Source organism: Tamandua tetradactyla, chromosome 16 (assembly GCF_023851605.1).
Source record: "Tamandua tetradactyla isolate mTamTet1 chromosome 16, mTamTet1.pri, whole genome shotgun sequence".
NCBI classification, from domain to species: domain Eukaryota; kingdom Metazoa; phylum Chordata; class Mammalia; order Pilosa; family Myrmecophagidae; genus Tamandua; species Tamandua tetradactyla.
In genome coordinates, this window is record NC_135342.1 from 9,263,627 (window position 1) to 9,279,295 (window position 15,669).

At 35.4% G+C, this 15,669-nt stretch overlaps 4 protein-coding genes across 4 annotated transcripts in view; 1 reads left to right on the forward strand and 3 right to left on the reverse strand.

The window, feature by feature from the left end:
• LOC143658692 (uncharacterized) overlaps positions 1-719 on the reverse strand; it is a 42,920-nt gene extending 42,201 nt beyond the window's left edge. Inside the window, 1 exon segment of the mRNA XM_077130881.1 lies at positions 39-719. The gene's annotated coding sequence lies outside the window, so the exon portion shown is untranslated.
• Positions 720-6,444: 5,725 nt separating this feature from the next.
• LOC143658704 (small integral membrane protein 15-like) lies at positions 6,445-7,390 on the forward strand. The gene has a single exon (XM_077130891.1). It carries the CDS (start codon positions 6,696-6,698, stop codon positions 6,918-6,920), a length of 225 nt encoding a protein of 74 aa, XP_076987006.1. The 5' UTR covers positions 6,445-6,695; the 3' UTR covers positions 6,921-7,390.
• Positions 7,391-10,476: 3,086 nt separating this feature from the next.
• LOC143658696 (uncharacterized) lies at positions 10,477-12,394 on the reverse strand. The gene has a single exon (XM_077130888.1). The coding sequence runs from the start codon at positions 12,378-12,380 to the stop codon at positions 10,806-10,808; it is 1,575 nt and encodes a 524-aa protein (XP_076987003.1). The 5' UTR covers positions 12,381-12,394; the 3' UTR covers positions 10,477-10,805.
• A 29-nt stretch (positions 12,395-12,423) lies between these two features.
• LOC143658702 (zinc finger protein 613-like) overlaps positions 12,424-15,669 on the reverse strand; it is a 28,271-nt gene continuing 25,025 nt past the window's right edge. The window contains exons 6-7 of the transcript XR_013163293.1: positions 14,173-14,354; positions 12,424-12,517 (exon numbers count right to left, since the gene is read on the reverse strand). The gene's annotated coding sequence lies outside the window, so the exon portion shown is untranslated. The remainder of the gene's footprint in view (positions 12,518-14,172; positions 14,355-15,669) is intronic.

The window sequence follows — 15,669 nt, forward strand, 5'->3', positions numbered from 1 at the left end:
AGACCGTTCATCCCGATCCAGCCCCGTACTCGACTCACCAGACTCTGAACCTCTCCAGACTCCACTGGTAGCGTCAAAAGGCTAAACCCAGGCCTGAAACTACTTGCAAGTGAGACGCTCTCGCGAGGCAATCCCCGGTACCACGGCGTCCGGAGAGGGCCAAGAAGCGCTCCCGGAAGTCCCAGTTAGCCCCGCTCGCCAAGCAGCTTGTGGTGTGAGTGCCCACAACGATGGCTACGGCTCAAAGCTTTGGGGAAAAACTGAAAATTACTTTTAGGTGCCTTTCGCGTCTCGTTGCAAGGGATGGTCAACATAGCTGTGCTAACCGTGTAAGTTTCCAGAGGCCGTAGCCTAGCCAAGTATAGCGTTCTATACGGACAGTTGGAGTAGAACGAAAGATGGAGGCGCCCTATGTGCACACGATGTCTTAGTCCAGTAGGCGGGAACCCCTTGGGCGCGGCCATCTTAACTAAGGTCCCCATCCATGGGGCGGAGAAAAGGCATCCTGGAGGCGGTTTTAGAGGACAAAGGTTCGTAGAATCCAAACTTTGTTGGGAGACGGCGGTCAAAGTTGACAAACACTGTACTTCTGAAGTCTCCCTCAGGTTTGGAAATGGGGTTAATATGAATTAGAAGGCAAACACCCGTTTAAGGGGCGGAGACAATATTGGGCGCGGGGAACCCTAAAGCTGAATGCCTACTTGTGAATGGATACTTGACTACCTCTTCTGGAAGAGGATGAGGAGCTGAAGATAAAGCATAATTACATGTTTCCTTCAAAGCAAAAAAAAAAAAAAAAAAGTATCAGGGCATTGCAGAATATTATATTGTGAGATAACGCAATCATCATACTTTGTATATATAGTTCCCAAATAGAAAAATAAAATGCACACTTAAGGAGTTATATGTAGGCAGGCATGGGAAGTGTGGCTATGGAGAATTTAAGGAGGTATTCCCTTTTTGGAAGTCAACCTGGATCTAGTTTAACTCAGCATCTCAATTCTGAGAATTTATTTGGTAAAAAGTTTTTTTTTTAATTAAGGGGGCGGGGACGGAGAGGAAAAACCTGAAAGTACAATAGAGGGAAGCTTTGTAAATATGGAACATTATTTAAATAGGACAACATTATATAACAATTAAACAATATAGTACAAGTTTTCAGTATTGTGGAAAGATGAGCATATTCTTTAGAGTACTAAAAAAATCTGGAGAACAGTATATAGTGAGCTCATGGGAAAAAAACATTTGTCTGAGAGAACTGTGATCAGTTAAAACATTTAGTTTGTATTACTTTGAATTCTTTGCTTATCTGTAGAGTACAATTAGAACTTTTCATATTTTTAATTTTTGCAATTCTCAGTTATGTCTGCACTATAATCTCTTACATATGTATTGTAAAAAGATGTCAATTTTGGACTGATTTTTAGAAGAATACTTATTATGTGCATAGGTATTCACAGTATAGTAAATAAAAAATAGACCGCAGTCTCATTTTTCTTTCAAAAAAAGAGATTTACTTACATGCATTGGAAAACTTGGAAACTTTATGTTGTTGACAATGCTAGACACAAATACAATTACAGGTGAGTTTAAATTTTATTTTGCTTTTATTTTGTCTAAATTCTATACAGTAAGAATTGTTTGCCTAACTTCTTGATAGGGAGAGTAGTCTAATCCCAGCAGGGTTTCAGTTTTGGTCCCATTCACTTGGGATGTCAGGGTCTGAGAGGTGACAAGGATCTGGCCCACAGGGCTCAGAGCAGCAGGGGCAGCTCAACCTGTGTCCCTAAATGCTGCCTTCTTAGCAAATCCTAGGGAGGGAAGCCCAAAGAAACACTCCTGATCTATTCTTTGCTTCCAAATGTTTTATTGATTGGCTCACTCTCAATATAATAAAGTCTTGACTCAAATAATATCTGAAAAGGAAATACATAATATCAAGAATTAAGAAAGAGCATGGGTGGACAACAGTGGTTCAGTGGCAGAGTTCGTGCCTGCGGTGCCTGCCCATAAAAAAAAAAAAAAAGAGCCACAGACAGGGTATGTGTATATATATATATATACACATATATATATATATATGTTTTCTTTGAGTTTTAAAAATTATGTTTGATAGTTAAAAGCAAAAATTACAACTTTATCTGATATGGTACCTAGTGTATGTAGGAATAATATTTAAGACAAGTTTATCTTTAAGGGGAGAGCTTAAAGAACCTAAATGATGGTGTTTTTGGATCATTAAAGCTGGTAAAATGCAATATACAGAAATTGCAGAGGCCTGCATTATTAAAAGACTGGATTTACTAGTTTATAAGTTTACAATTCTAAGGCCATGAAGATGTCCAAATTAAGACATCAACAGGACTCTACCTTCTCTGAAGACCTGTTACCAGTGAGCTTGGGTTCCTCGGTCAGATGGCAAGGCACATTGTGATGTCTGTGGTTCTCTCCTGGGTTTTGTTACTTACAGCTTCTGACTTCAGTGGCTTCCTCTCTCAGCTTCTGTGGTATGTCCTTTGTTTCTCAGCTTCTTTTGGGCTTTTTCCACAAGCTTCTCTGGTTTTCTGTGTGTCCTTTATCCGCTTATAAAGGACTCCAGGAAGAAGATTAAGACCCACATTGAATGAAGTTGGTCACACCTCAAAGAAATAACTTAAAGGTCCTACCTACAATAGGTCTACACTCACAGGAATGGATTAAAAGAACAAGATGCTTTCTGGGATACATATGACCTCCAAACTACCACAGTAAGTTTTCAACATTTCTCCTGAAGTGTAAAACACTGATATTAATAGAATGTAGTATAATATATGTGTATGTATGTACACGTGTAGAGGTAGGGAAAGAGAGATCCATAGAAAAACCACTAAAAATAATTTACAAAGAGATATACTCAAGAACACTAGAGATAAGTAAAAATCAAATATGAAAAAAAAAAATAACCAAGTAACAAACAGGAATTCATTAAGTGGATGTCAGGAATGAAAAATGTAAGAAGGAAATGTAAAAATCAAGAACATGTTTGAATTAAACACTAACATATCAATAATTATATTTAGTGTAAATGTTGTAAACACATGAGTTAATAGAGAGTGAAAGAATGTATTTTTAAAATGACGACTTTATCCTACTTATAGGAAACTCACTCCAAAAACAATGATATAGGCAAGGAAAAGCAGAAAGATACATCATGCCAACATTAATCAAAAGAAAGATAGAATAGCTTTTAAATATCAGATGAAACAGACAGTGGGGTAAAGAAAATTACCAGGAACAAAGTGTCCCAGTCTGAAAGGATGTATGTACCCTAGAAAAGTCATGTTTTAATCTTAGTCCCATTTTGTAAAGGCAGCTGTTTCTTCTAATCCCTGTTCAGTACTGTACGTTTGAAACTGTAATTAGATCATCTCCCTGGAGATGTGACTCAATCAAGAGTGGTGGTTAAGCTGGATTAGGTGGAGATGTGTCCATTCGGGTGGGTCTTAATTAGTTTACTGGAATCCTATAAAAGAGGAAACATTTTGGAGAATGTGGGAGATTCCAAGAGCAGAGAAAAATGACATAGTCACGAGAAGCAGAGAGTCCACCAGTGAGCAACCTTTGGAGATGAAGAAGGAAAACGCCTTCTGGGGAGCTTCATGAAACAGGAAGCCAGGAGGGAAAACTAGCAGATGATGCCCTGTTCGCCATATGCCCTTGTAGCCGAGAGAGAAACCCTGACTGTGTTCGCCATATGCCATCTCACTTGAGAAACCCTGAATTTCATCAACTTTCTTAAACCACGGTATCTTTCCCTGGATGCCTCTGATTGGACATTACTATAGACTTGTTTTAATTGGGACATTTTCTGGGCCTTAGAACTATAAACTAGCAACTTATTAAATTCCCTTTTAAAAAGCCATTCTGTTTGTGTCATATTATATTCCGGCAGCTAGCAAACTAGAACACAAAGATAAAAGGGTTAAGTAAGAAGACGATTTTAAATTTGCACACCAACATAAAACAAAGCTTCAAAATACATGAAGTAAAAATGGACATCATTCAGAGGACAAATAAACACATCATCAATTGTCCTTATCGACGCCAACAACTGTCAGTAATTAACAGAAAATGAGCTAGGATATAGTATAGATCCTTCAATTGGTAAAATCAAATGGTTTTTGTAGAACACTCCAAGCAGTAACAGATGTTTGGACATTTTTATTTAAGCCTATATGGGACATTCAACAATATAGACCATATACAGGGTCATAAAACAAACCACACATTTTTAAGAATTGAAATCGTAAAAAGTAAATTCTGTGACCATGAAGGAATAAATGTAGCAATCAATTAAAAAGATAATAGAAAGATTTCCATACATTTGTAAAAATGATTATGTAAAAAATATCTTACTTTTACATAATCCATGATCAGAGGAAGTCTCAAGGGAAATTTAAATATATTCAAATAAAGTAGTACTTAGTGGGAAATTTATAGCATTAAATGCTCTTATTAGAAAAGAAGGTCTCAAAATAACCAAAATGACAACCTCAAGAAAGTAGAAAAGTAGTGCAAAATATGCCATAGCAACCAAAAGTAGGAAATAGTTGAAAGAAAATAAAGGGAAAATTAAATTGAAAATAGAGAAAATCAATCAAAGCAAAAGGTAATCCTTTGAAAAAATCAGTATTATTGATAAATGTCTACAAAACAGAGGGAATCAAAGAGATGACTCAAATTACTAATACTACAAAAGAGGGGCTCCACTCCCTATAGATATCATAAGGATGACTAAAAAACTATGAACAACTGTATGTCGACAAAGTTGAAAGATGAAATGGACGGATTCCTCAAAACCAAAAACTAAAAGGAAGAAAAAACATACTTGAAATGAAATAATCTGAATAGTCCTTTAACTATTTGAAGAATTGAATTCATAATTAAGAACATTCTAAAAGAAATCTTCGGGCACAGATAGGTTCATTGGTGAATTTTACCAAATATTTTATTAAAAAGTAGAACCAGTGAAATAGGAACAGTCTAAAGAAGAGAAATCAGATATTCATATCAATTGATGCAAAAAAAATGTCTGACCAAAATTCAAACAGCAGTTTGTAATTAAAAAATGAATGCACACCCATGCATTTCCCAAACAAAGAAACAAACAAAAACAAATGAAATTTCAACAAATGGTGCTGCAATAACGGGATACTTACATAGAAAAAGAATGAAATGTGACCCCACCATACAGCATACAAAAAAAAAAAAAAAGAATCCACAAATTAGGATTAGAAGAGAACTTCCTCAATCAAAAGTATCTACAAAATAAGTGTAAGTAACATTATATTTATTGGTGAAAGGCTGACTCCTTCCTCTCTAAAAGATAGGAACGCAAGGATATCCATTTTCATTGCTCCTGTTTAACAGTACTGGGAGTCCTAGGCAGTGTAATAAGGGAAGAAAAAGAAGCAAATGTATCCATAATGGGAAGGAAGATATGAAACTATGTATTTATAGATGATGTGATTATCTCTGTACGGAAGCCAACAGACTCTACCATAACCTTCCTGGAGCTAATAAGTGAGTTTATTAATCTCTCAGGATACAGGGTCACTGCATAAAAATTAATTGTATTTCTACAGACTGTCAATGAAAATTGGAAATTGTAAAATAAAAACACAAGAACAGAATAACATTTACAATAGCTACCAAAAAAAGGAATTACTTAAAGATAAACCTAACAAACATACAGGATCTCTATTCTATGAAGTATAAATGCTATTGAAAGAAATTGACGAGGACCTGGGGGAGAGATAATAAGTTCAAGGAATGGAATACTCAACATAGTTAAGATCTTCAATTCTTAAATTAATCTACAAATTTATACAATTTATATCAAATCCTAACAGAAGTAGTTTTTATATCTACAGATAAACTTATATGAATTGTATGGAAAGAGAAAGGAAAATAGCTAAAACAATTTTCAGAAAATAAGAGGAATTATAGACTATCTGATTTTAAGACAGTCTATAGCTCTAAAAATCCAGACAGTGGAATATAAATGGAGGGAGAAACACACAGATAAATGGAACAGAGTCCAGAAATAGACTCATAAATATGGGCAAATGATTTTTACACAGATGCAAAAGCAATTTAATGTAGAAAAAGTTTTTTCAACATAAGGTGTTAGAACAATTACACATCCAAAGGAAAAGGAAATGAACTTCAAACTAAACCTTACATCATATAGAAAGGTGAACTCAAAATGGATCATAGTTCATTGTGTGAAAAGCAAACTATAATATTTACATAAGAAAACACTTCTGTGACTTAGGGTTGGAGAATAATTCTTATGCACATCCCAAAAAATCAAGATCTATTGAAAACGGCGCGCGCCTCCCGCCCCGCCTGCTGCGGCGTGCCGGGGGCCGCGCGTGTGCCGGGGGCCGCGCGTGTGCAGGCCGAGGGGCCTGGTGAAGGCGGCCCGGCTAGGGGAAAGAAGGAAAATTCAGGATTGAGGAATGGATCTATTGTAACATCTTTTGAGAGATCTTTTTGCATATCCAATTTAAACCTTCTCTCAGAAGTGTATGATTGAATTAAAGAAGAAGACAACCAAAGGTCATCTGAAATTGTGATTGGCTCTCTAATAATCCAGGGACGAAGTTAGAGATTACAACTCAAGCATAAGTTTTCCTAAGACCACTACAAAGATGTTTGATATCAAGGCTTGGGCTGAGTATGTTGTGGAATGGGCTGCAAAGGACCCATATGGCTTCCTTACGACAGTGATTTTGGCCCTTACTCCGTTGTTCCTAGCAAGTGCTGTACTGTCCTGGAAATTGGCCAAGATGATTGAGGCCAGGGAAAAGGAGCAGAAGAAGAAGCAGAAACGTCAAGAAAATATTTCAAAAGCCAAACGACTAAAAAGGGATTGAGGAAAATAAACAGGCTCTGAAACCAGAGGAAAATCATTTGGAAATTTCTGCAGCTTTGGAAGGACTCACTAAGGTTTCTTCTTTGGATTTTATGACAGTATTAGAGAGTATTATATAGTCTGACCATATGGAAGAATCATGTTATAACTTCAGTACTGACTTTTAGGCTTGTATAGAAGTATGTTGGTATCTGTGACAGTTATTGGGTAAATTAGCATTTATTATGCTACAAAATCTTTATAACTGACTTAGTCATTTGACATTTTGTAGCCTATCTATAAAATGAATAAAAATATCATTTTTATGGAGAAAAAATGACTTTAGATTATGAACTCTATTCAAATAATAGCTTAAATTGGGGTCCTATTCTGGACAAAAAAGTGAAAAGTCATAATTGTCTCCTCAGATGAATAATATGTTTGGGCTTAAAATAGTCAAAATATTTAAGCACATATTTTGTCATTATTGCTTATTTCTTGGAATATAACCATCTCTAATTTTCTCATAGCAAAATGTTAATCATTTATTTTTCTTCTGTATAGTTTATCTGATTTTTAATCTTTATATTGGTAGTATAATTATCAGACATTCTGCATTTTTAAACCTAATTTTATAAAGCATTCTCATCTTGACCAGTAAAATACCACTTGCTGGATATAACAATTTTTATATTTACAGGCATAGCCATTTTCTTACAGATGATTTGTGGAGAATGAAATTATAATTTAAAGCTTGCAGCACAAATGCCAAGCATTGTAGTACCTTGGAACCTTTTTATTTGCTTGCGCTAAGTATGTAAAATAGTTAAAATTCTTATCAGTAATTGCTTGTTATATAGATACCACTTTTGTTTTTTTTTACTCCATTTTTTGTTTAACTTGTGGTAGTGATGTCCTGTACTTTTTTATCACTTTAATATGAAAATTAAAATTTCTAAGTATCTTTTAAGGAACTCTTAAGATGAATAGTTATGTCATATTTCATAAGTGGAAAGAAAAGCTTCGAAAGGTTTTGTTGGATATAGCAGTTAGGCTGAAAATAGATAAATTATGTCAAAATGAGAATGTTACATTTAGACGTAAAGAGCTAAAGAGTATTCCTCAGTAAGTAATATAATAGGAATTACTGTTAAATATGACTGGTAAATGTGTGGCCCAAGAATTTTTTTCATGGTCAGTCTTTAATAGCTTATTAATGTTTTTCCCACTTTTATGAGTTTTTTTAAGTTACAAAATAATTGCCATTAACTCTAATTAAAGAATGAAACTAGATATTGAAATAAATTTGATATTTTTGTAAAGAGTTCCCACAAAAAAAAATAAATAAAAAATAAATAAAAAAAAGATCTATTGAAAACAATAATGCTGTAAATCATGAAAATTTTAAACTTTTTCATCAAGACCTCTTAACAGAAAGAAATGAAAAGCTACAGACTGGGAAAAATACTTGGAAATTATATATCTGACAAAGGACTTATAAATCAGAATATATAATTCTCTAAAGTCCACACTAAGGAAATAATCTAAGTGAAAAATGGTCAAAAAACTTGACACTTCAACAAAGAGGATATGCAGGTGACAAATAATGGCTCAACACCAGATACCATTAAGAGAAATGGAAGTTAAGACCATAATAATATACAACTACACATATAATAGTATGACTAAAATAAAATATACTGACAATACCCAAATACTGGAAAGGATGTGGAACCACTGGAGAGCTCATAAATTCTAGTGGGAATTTAAAATGGTACAGTCAATCTGAAAGACAACCTTACAGTTCCTTATAAAGGTAAACACAAACTTAACATATGAACTAGCAATTGTTATATTCCTGGGTACTCAGCTTAGAGAAACAAAACTTCTGTTCACAGAAAATCTGGTACATTAACATTCATAGCATCTCTATAATAAGTATGCTATCAAAACAAAACCAAATTTCCTACTAGTACATCTATATAATAGATTACCACTCAGTAATAAAAAATAAAATTATACATCCAACAGCTTGGATGAATCTTAAGCATAAGATGCTAAGGAAAAAAGCCAGTGTCAAAAGTTCCATACTATATATTCCATTTTAACAGATTCTTGTAATTACAAAATTAAAGGTCCTAGGTGGAGGTAAGATGTGATTATTAAGGGGTAGCACAAGTATGTTTCTTTGTTTTGACATAAGAGCTCTACATCTTGATTGTGATGGCTGTTATAAAAATCTAAACACGTGATAAAATTTCCCGTAACCCTAAATGAATAAAAACACAATTGGCTGGGCCACAGTGGCTCAGCAGGCAGAATTCTCGCCTGCCATGCCAGAGACCCAGGTTCGATTCCTGGTGCCTGCCCATACAAAAACAAAACAAAAAAATCACAATTAGTGTGTATAAAAATTAGTCAGCTCTGAATAAGGTCTGCAGTTTAAGTAATAGTACTGAATGCCATTTTAGTAGTTTTGATTATGTATTGTGATTATGTAAAATGTCACTGAAAGTGCTGAAAACTTCGTATATTTTTTAATTTCTTGAAGTGTCTAAAATTATTTTAAAATAAGTTTTAGAAAAAACACCTTTAAGTATTTTTGCAAACTACTTAATGCTGCTTATAAATGCAGATAAATATGTCCATATATGTTGAACTACATTTATAAACTGAGTATATTCACGTTCCTTTTGAAATATATCAGGACAAATAAATCTAGGGACTAAGAAATACAAGAGCTAATCTTATGAAACAAGGTGGGGATAGAACACCTCTGCATTGTGTATAAATTAAAAATGTAACCAGTGATGAGAACAGCCAATTTAAAAATTATGGAATCATTGAAAACAAATTAGGTGTAAGGATACCTGACCCAAAAAGGCCCACAAGTATATTATCTGATGTATGAGTTTAGATTTGTGATAGGAAGCTCTCAAATATACATCTGTTTCAAGAGGCTTCTTTCCTTAATGAGTTGTCTGATATTTTGTAAAAGGTACTCTACATTTAGTATGTGCATAAATGTTTTATTTCTGTATGAGGTCACGACAAGTGACTAAGAATGCATCTGAAATTTTTCTCCTATCTGAAATATCTGACAACTGAGGTTTGTTTATTTCTGGGAAAATGTTTGTCCAACAATTCTATAAAACCATTGATGATCTATGAGTCACTGATGATATAGGGTCTCTCTTCCCCCAAAAAACCCTTCCTAGTTTCTCCATTTCTAGAATTTTTTCAGGATACAATTTTCAGCCACAAAGTTACCTCACAGCTTTTCTGCATTTAATGTGTCCATTTTTTCCTATGTGTTATCTCTGACATAGACTGTAAGGTAAATAAGCACTTTAGACATTACCATATTCTCTGCATTCATTAAGCTCATTTCCTGGGTATTCCATAATCTCCTGAGGGTAGAAATCTTGCAAAGTCTGCACCACACTATATATTCATGTACGCCAGGAGCATACTGATAGTTAATGAGATCACTCTACCAACGTGGTTTGTCTCCTATACACGTTTTACTTGTATGTAGTTAAGTTTGGATTTCGCAAAGGATTATGCGAATTTATACATTTCTCTTGTGTGTGCTATTTTATTTTCAACAAGGCTTGACAAAGGAAAGATGACCCATAATTGCTGAATCTATAGTATCTCTCTCTTGTATGAGTCCTTTGATGTACACTGAGTGCTGAATTCACAGTGAAGGCATTTCCATATTGACTGCACACATATGATTTGTCTCCTATGTAAATTCCCCAATGGGCAATGAAAACGATTTTGAGCAAATGGAATTTCCCACACCTAGTACATAAAAAAAATTATCGTATGTAACATCTCTGGTGTTGTGTGAAATGTATTTTCTTCCTGAAGAAAGAAATTCATTACCAAATTCATTGCTTTCTTAGGAATTCCCTCCATTATGAATTTGCTGATGTACAATAAGATTTCTCTTTGAGGAAAAGCCTTTTCTACATTTGCTACATATAAAGGGTTTTTCTCCTGTATGAGTTCTTTGATGTACGATTAGACGGCTTTTCACAGTGAAGCCTTTTCCACATTCATTGCATTCATAGGGTATCTCTCCCGTATGAATTTGCTGATGTTGCATGAGTTCACTCTTCATAGCAAAGCCTTTCCCACATTCACTACATATATGGGATTTTTCTTCCATATGAATTTGCTGATGCACAATGAGATAGCGTTTCATGGTAAAGCCTTTTCCACATTCACTGCACGTAAAGGGTTTTTCTCCAGTATGAGTTCGCTGATGTACAACAAGATTGCTTTTAAAGGCGAAACCTTTCCCACATTGGTTGCATATATATGGTTTCTCTCCAGTATGAGTTCGTTGATGTAATATCAGCCCACTATTCACAATGAAACCTTTCCCACATTCACTGCATCTGTACGGTTTCTCTCCAGTATGAGTTCGCTGATGTACAATCAGCCGACTCTTCAAGGGGAAGCCTTTCCCACATTCACTGCATCTGTAGGGTTTCTCTCCAGTGTGAGTTCGTTGATGTATTATAAGCATGCTCTTCACAGTGAAGCCTTTTCCACATTCACTACAAACATAGGATTTCTCTACTGTATGATTTCGCTGATGTACAATGAGATTACTCTTCCTGGGAAAGCCTTTTCCACACTCATTGCACACAAAGGGCTTCTCGCCCGTATGTGTTCGCTGATGTTCAATCAGTCGGCTCTTCATGGTAAAGCCTTTTCCACATTCACTGCATACATAAGGTTTCTCTCCTGTATGATTTCTCTGATGTATAATGACATAGTGCTTTGTAGTGAAGCCTTTTCCACATACACTACATATGTAGGGCTTTTCTCCAGTATGAGTTCGCTGATGTATAATGAGCATGCTCTTTCCAGTGAAGCCTTTTCCACATTCACTACATACATAGGATTTCTCTCCAGTATGAGTTCGCTGATGTACTATGAGATTTCGCTTCCCAGGAAAGCCTTTTCCACATTCATTGCACACAAAGGGTTTCTCTCCAGTATGAATTCGCTGATGTTCAATCAGACGGCTCTTCATGGTGAAGACTTTTCCACATTCACTGCATAAATAGGATTTCTCTCTTTTATGAATTCTCTGATGTTCATTGAGCCTAGACTTTCTGGAGAATGCTTTCCCACACAGACTGCACCTGTAAGGTTTCTCTCCTGTGTGAACTCTCTGATGATCAGTGAGCTGAGACTTCTTGGTGAAGGCTTTCCCACAGTCACTGCATACATGGCCTTTCTGCATTCTGTGAGATCCCTGATGCTTAATGACTTGGGACTTATTGCTGATGGGTTTTGTACTTACAGGGAAATGAATTTCAGAATGAAATTGTTCACACCGACCATATAGAAACGATTTATCATCTCCATGGAATTTAATAGAGTTCTTAATTTCACGAGTTTTGTTCTGATTAACTAAACTTAAATTTGATTGCAAAGTTTTTATATAGAACTCAAACATATTTTTCCTGAAAGGAAAGCCATACTTGCTTTGATGAATGATATTTCCAGATGCATTAAGTTTATGATATTGTTCCATACTCTTCTGCATTCCTGCATTTTCCAAGTGACCCTGCAGGTCATCATCATCACTAGTTTCTAAAAAAAGAGGAGAACAATGAAGACTTTCATAAACTTTGTTTGGAATAAAACTTTGAAAAAAAATTCCTTAGAGTGAAGTAGCTCTTCAGTGATAACCCAGAAGAGTCTAAATTTTCATTTACAAGTTTTCTTTATCCCTTGCATACTGGTAAAAACACAATAATATAAATAAAAAACTAATGTACAAATGAGATAAAGAGAAGTGGCAATTTATATATTTTTGGCTGCTTTCTAATGACCTTGTAAAATATGCAGAAAAAGTATAACATAAGTAACTCATTGTTAGCAGCGAACCAGACTTTAGAGGGATACCATTCTACTGAACTTGTAGAGACAAAAGACTATAGAGGGGTAAGAGATAACTGATGCAAAATGATGGCGGCTGCATTCATTTATTCCACAAGTATCTACTGAATGGCTCCCATGTACAAAGAACAACTCTGGTGTTGGGATGTACAAGTTTATTCCATATTTTCACTGAGCTTAAATTCTAGTTAGGAAACAATATATAAGCAAGGAAAGAAAAAAGAACGGAGTTTCAGATTGTTGGTTTGTAGAAGCAATGGAGATGCTTTAAGGTAGAGAAAATCAGGATAAATTTACATAAATTAATGAATATTGGGATGGCTAATAAAAGTAAGAATCAAGGATTACACTTTACTAACAATATGGCTTGAGCTAGTGCAAAGTAAAAGTGACTCATAATGAGATAAAGAGTATTTCTGAAGTTGAGAAGGCACAGACAAATATGCATTGTGAAACATCAACTTTGAGATGGTTACTAGACATGAACAGACATCAAAAATCTGGTTGGATGTATAAATCTTAAAAAAGGTCACCACTGGAGTTAGTGATACAGAAATCATCACTATATACGTATTATACAGGGAAGCAGGACTAGATAATACTGTGTTAGGAGAGCATGTAGAATGAGGTGAAAGCACCAAACAAATGGTTTTAGATGCTTAATATTTAATATTTGGGGATTTTAAAAGCCCACTTACAGAAATCAATCACTTAATATCAAGATCAGGAAAATGTGCTGTGGTAGTTTGAAGCTGTTATGTACCCAAGAAAAGGTCATGTTCTTTTAATCCATTGCTGTGGGTGCAGACTTATTGTGGGTAGGACCTTTATATTAGGTTATTTCAATTGAGATGTGAACCTGCCTCATTCAGGGTGGTTCTTTATGCTCTTACTGGAATCCTTTATAAAAGGATAAAACACATACAGAAGCTACAAGATGAAATCAAGAGAAGCTCATGAAAAAGCCCCAGAGAAGCTGAGAGATAAGGAGACTCTGGAGAAGTTAAGTAAGACTGAAGCTATAAGAGAGAAAAACACAACAAGATGGATGCAACAAAACCTGGGCGAGAAGGACCCATAGATTCTGGCCATATGACTTCCCATGTGACAGAGGTCCTGATGCCAGCAGCCTGTCTTCAGAGTCCAGGTATTGTACTGTTGATGCCTTGAGTTGGGACATTTTCATGGCCTAAGTACTATTAATTTTAAGCCAATAAATCCCCATTGTAAAAGCCAACCCATGTCTGGTGTATTGCATTCCAACACCTTTAGCAAACCAAAACATGTGCACACTAAGGTACAGGATAAATATACCAGAGCAGTGAGTAAGAATGTGAGAGCCATACCATTTGAATTCCAGAGAAAGCCTCTTGTGTGGTAACCCAGATGCTAAAATTTGCCTTTATTTGTTCTGAAGACCACAATCAAACTAACTTTCCAAAATCATCAATCACACTTAGTGGACAACATCTATAATGAACACTTCAATCTCTGGTTTAGCTGTGCCATATTCCCAAATGTCCCATTCCTAATGAAAAAGGGAAACAATAATCATTAGGGAATTTTGCAACAAGCTAGTACACCACAAAGTCTTCAGAGACTAATGGGATACTCCACAAAATATGGAAACTGTCATGTTCTGGATCAGACACTGCACGCAGTAGGGAAGTTGAATCCCAACTTTTCCGATTTCAATATCCCTGATATATTCTTCTCTTATTTTCCCACCAATAGCATCTACTCCTATAATTCTACATTGATGTCTAAGTTGGTATCAGTTACATAGTCCTAAAGGATCAACTTTCTACTTCTGGTCTGAGAATCATGCGAACTTTACCTTCAGATTTTCTTCAAATATCTGCTTATTCTTTATTTTTGCTACACTGCTGCTACCCAGGTGAAAAAATAAGACTACCTAGAGCTGTAAAAATGCAAAACCAACCAAACTTTCACCATAATACCTCAGTTACTAGTACAGAAAATCCAAATACTCAGCCTACCAATAAAAGTTTATATTTTCATGATTATTCCATTTATCCACATTTCCATTACACTAATTCTCCTACAGATACCCCCTAACTTCAGGTCAACTTTTCTGTTTAATAATATTATTTCAAATAATATTTGAATATTGAATATTTCAAATAATATCTCAAATATTTCTGCTGGTTCTTACCTTTTAGGCACACAAAATACCTACCTTTAAAGTGATGAGTGTATAAAATGTTTACAAATAAAAATATAGCTTGCTATTAATGTTTTCCATGTTTTGATATAGGATTTAAAACTGTGTGGTAAATAATCTGCAACAAATACAATTACCTTACAGCCATCTGGGGAGATGTTAAGACCTACCGGTGCTCAAGCCCAACCCAGACCTATTAAATCAGACTCTCTGGAGGTGATGTCTAGATGTGTGTTTAATGTGCCCCTCCCTCTCACTCCCCATTTTTTATATGTGATATGTACCAGAGTTGAGAACCACTGATGGTTTACAGACACCTAAAACGTTATTTTGTTACTGCAGTCTTTTTTTTTGTATGCGTACAGTGGGGGTCACATTTCATTCTTTTTCCATGTGAGTATCCCATTATTGTAACACCATTTGCTGAATTTTTTGTTGGTTTGTTTTTGGGGAAGTACATGGGCTGAGAATTGAGCCCAGGTCTCCTGCATGGCAGGCAAGAATTCTACCACTGAACTACCCTGGCACCACCCCTACCCCCACCATTGGGGTCTTTTGATAGTCTACTCCATGGCCTTGTACATTTTCTACATTGCATGCCTTCATTTCTTACCCTTCAACATCTTCCTAATTCAAAATCGAGATTTAACTTGTGCAT

Bases quoted from the DNA above. Each gene is read 5' to 3' on its own strand.
- LOC143658696 (XM_077130888.1), bottom strand. From the start codon at position 12,380: ATGTTTGAGTTCTATATAAAAACTTTGCAATCAAATTTAAGTTTAGTT.
- LOC143658704 (XM_077130891.1), top strand. From the start codon at position 6,696: ATGTTTGATATCAAGGCTTGGGCTGAGTATGTTGTGGAATGGGCTGCA.